This window comes from Lactuca sativa, chromosome 8 (genome assembly GCF_002870075.4).
Source record: "Lactuca sativa cultivar Salinas chromosome 8, Lsat_Salinas_v11, whole genome shotgun sequence".
In the NCBI taxonomy this organism is placed as follows: Eukaryota; Viridiplantae; Streptophyta; class Magnoliopsida; order Asterales; family Asteraceae; genus Lactuca; species Lactuca sativa.
The window spans coordinates 100,586,180-100,589,276 of NC_056630.2; the positions used below are offsets into that span (position 1 = coordinate 100,586,180).

The following is a 3,097-nucleotide window of genomic DNA, read 5'->3' on the forward strand; positions in this document are numbered from 1 at the left end:
CAAACCGCAAACACATACAATATTATATAAAAATATATTTTCCTAGAAAAGCAAAGTATAAACCATATTTTTGACCCAACATTGTGTTATAAAGAGAGAGGTGTAGGTTAGTTTGGGCCATTACTATATATTTTTTAAAAATCTAAAATTAGATAAAGAATTAAAAGAAATTGAAAACAAAAATAATAAGGGTAAACAAGTCTTTTCAAGTTCGGTCTAAATTTTTAGGGACCAAATATGCATCGAAATTTCAATTTTGGACCAACTATACATAAAACAAATTAGACTCAAAATGTATTTTTTGATAAACCATAGGGACTAGTTTTATAATTTACTCAAAAATAAAACATCTCTCTTTCACAAACTCCAGGAAGTCAAAATGGATGTTTCTGAAGTACAGGAATCAAAATGTAAATATACGCTACAACTCCTGACCTCCACATCTCTCTTGTTCATTATCCGATGATGAAAGCATAGCAATTTACAAAACCCCCTTCTGTGGTTCTGAGAAAGAACCGAAAACATGGTTTCTTCTTCATCTTCACTGTGGTCCGCAAATGGCAATCTTCTTCTCCAACAACAATCCTGTTCATCTTTCTCCAACTATCGACACTCTGCAACACCAACCAGGTAAATTCCACAATTTCCAGTCTCCAATTTCGTCGAATTTTGTTGCTTTAATATTCGTTTAAGTTTTCTTGACTCTGTATGGTTAATTTCAAGAAAAGAGTTCAGAACACAATCGGGTATTCTTGAAATGTGATACTTTTCTTAGCGCATGAAAATTTTATACACAATTGATTAGTTTCCAGTTCAAAATTTTATATCACATTTCAAAAATTATGCTCAATTGATTAGTTTCCAGTTCAGAAATCATATATGTAAGCGTCTCACTAAGCTTCATCTTATAAGACAAGTTTACCAATTCGTGATTTTGAAAGAAAATTGACCTAAAATATCACATATTTTAAGAACTCGTACTAAGAAATCTGCAGGAAGAAAGATACATAGAAAATGGCTCAAACCCTAGAAAAGGAAATTGGTTAAAGTGGTATCTTTATATTAAAATTTATGAATTCTATCTTTTTTTCTTTTTGATTTTTTCCAGATGGGGTTTCAGAAAAGAGATTGATTTGGGACCTGCCATTCGTAGAACCAAAGATGAAGCATTTCGTGTAGCTAATCCTAATGTATGTCATTAAAAACTATAAACCATCATAAAAACGACACACGATGATTAGATTCATGTAATTTGTTGTCTATGGTAGTTTTTAATCAACAAATATATAATGCATAATTGAACATAACTCATTGATCATTGATCTTGAACACGGTATAGGTAAGATAATTTCTAATTTTGGAGATTAATATAGGTTTTTATACATATTTGTTTCTAGAAAATAGTTGTTTTTTTTTTAAATAATGTAGGTTACAATAGCAAGTGGAAGGTCGAGGAAAGAAGTGATCATGGTTGATCCCGTTGAAGCAAAACGTTTAGCCGCTAAACAAATGGAAGCCATTAAAGCAAAACAAAGTTTTCAAGTAATTTTTTGTAATTATTATACACAGTACACAGTATACAGTACACAGTACACAGTCATGTTCTGATAAAACAATGTTGCAGAGGAGACGACAAATAGAAGCCATAAATGGAGCGTGGGCTATGATTGGCCTAACCACAGGCTTAGTCCTCGAAGGTCAAAGTGGAAATGGCATTTTGGCTCAGGTGAGCTCGTTGTGGTTTAGCCGTTTAGCCACTCGGCTCGTAAAACATGGTTAACCGAGTTTCTTGGTTCATGCAGTTGGCTGGATATTGGGCCACCTTGGTCAGCTTTTTTGTAAGATAATGCACACGGGTTAGGGTTAGCCCATATGGCGTTACATGAAATATATGTTATTTTGTTTATGATACATAGAAGAGGAACCATAATATCATTACACATTGTCACAAAAGCAAAATGTTTGTGATAGGTGACTGCTTTGTGTCGAGGGTAATTTGGTCAAGTACTTTGCTTTGTGCCACCCCTTTGTCATTCACTATACAAAAGATAAAGATTGGATATTGATAAAAGCGAATAAAGGACCCCATTGTTTTTATGTCGATAACTTGGATTTTGGTTAAGTTTATGTTTAATTTGATTTCTCAAGCAAGGTCATTTTCGTCATAGACTTTGAGTAGTTTCCCCGTGTTTGATTGGATGACAATGAAAAATCATAATTTTTTGAGAGATGGTGGAAGATCTGACAAACAATTATCAAATACAAAATCCAGAAAAATCGAAACTTAGATAATAAAAATTATTAGGACCATGTCACTCATCTATGAGACTTTGAGGTAATTTTGACTTCCAATTTGTTTTTTATGTTAAAATTATTGGGTTCTGACTTCTGAATGGTTTTTTATCGGTTTTCAAAGTCTTTAAAGGTTTTACAAATTGCAAATTTGGTTCTGACTTTGGGTGCTACTCCATAGTTCTTTTTAGTTTTATGATTAATTAACCTGAAGGAAATAGGGAGATAACGTTGTATTTTAATATGTAATTTGGTAAATTTGTGGTTGATAAACTAATTATCGAATGCCAAACTTGGATTTAAAAGTCAAAGATGAAAAAATGGAAGACCTCATCTATGGATTTTTGACCTACCGAGATTCCTGTAGCTATGCGACTTAAATCCCAATTGCTAAGTAATGAAAATGGAGTGATGATGTATTATAGTTATGGTTATATTTATGTAGAAAAGCTAAATTTGATGGCTAGGATGTTCCATTTTATTTTATTTTATTTATTTATTTATTTTTTGTTATGAACATATGTATATTGTGTTGAAAACAAAGTAGAAAGGTAAAATAATCATGTTTATCGATTGGCACAAATAGTCAGATGCATAATCAAATAACACTTAATAGATCAAGTCGGACTTCAAACCAAGTTTCTAACTCAATCAGATTTGACATAATAAACAATCATCAAAAAGTCTATTAGTATTTACTAAATGTTAGTTTATTTTTAGTTTACTAAAATAGGGTTAGTTCCAATGATTATGAAATTTCAGTTTGTAAAATATGATTATTTTGTTTATGTGTTTCAATTTGATA

General features: G+C 31.4%; 1 protein-coding gene across 1 annotated transcript; it reads left to right on the forward strand.

Moving 5' to 3' along the window:
• Positions 1-415: 415 nt before the first annotated feature.
• On the forward strand, positions 416-2,097 carry LOC111894806 (uncharacterized). Its single transcript, XM_023890905.3, has 5 exons — positions 416-630; positions 1,109-1,190; positions 1,429-1,542; positions 1,625-1,726; positions 1,803-2,097. The coding sequence occupies exons 1-5, from the start codon at positions 524-526 to the stop codon at positions 1,845-1,847; spliced, it is 450 nt and encodes a 149-aa protein (XP_023746673.1). The 5' UTR covers positions 416-523; the 3' UTR covers positions 1,848-2,097.
• The last annotated feature ends 1,000 nt before the right edge of the window (positions 2,098-3,097 follow it).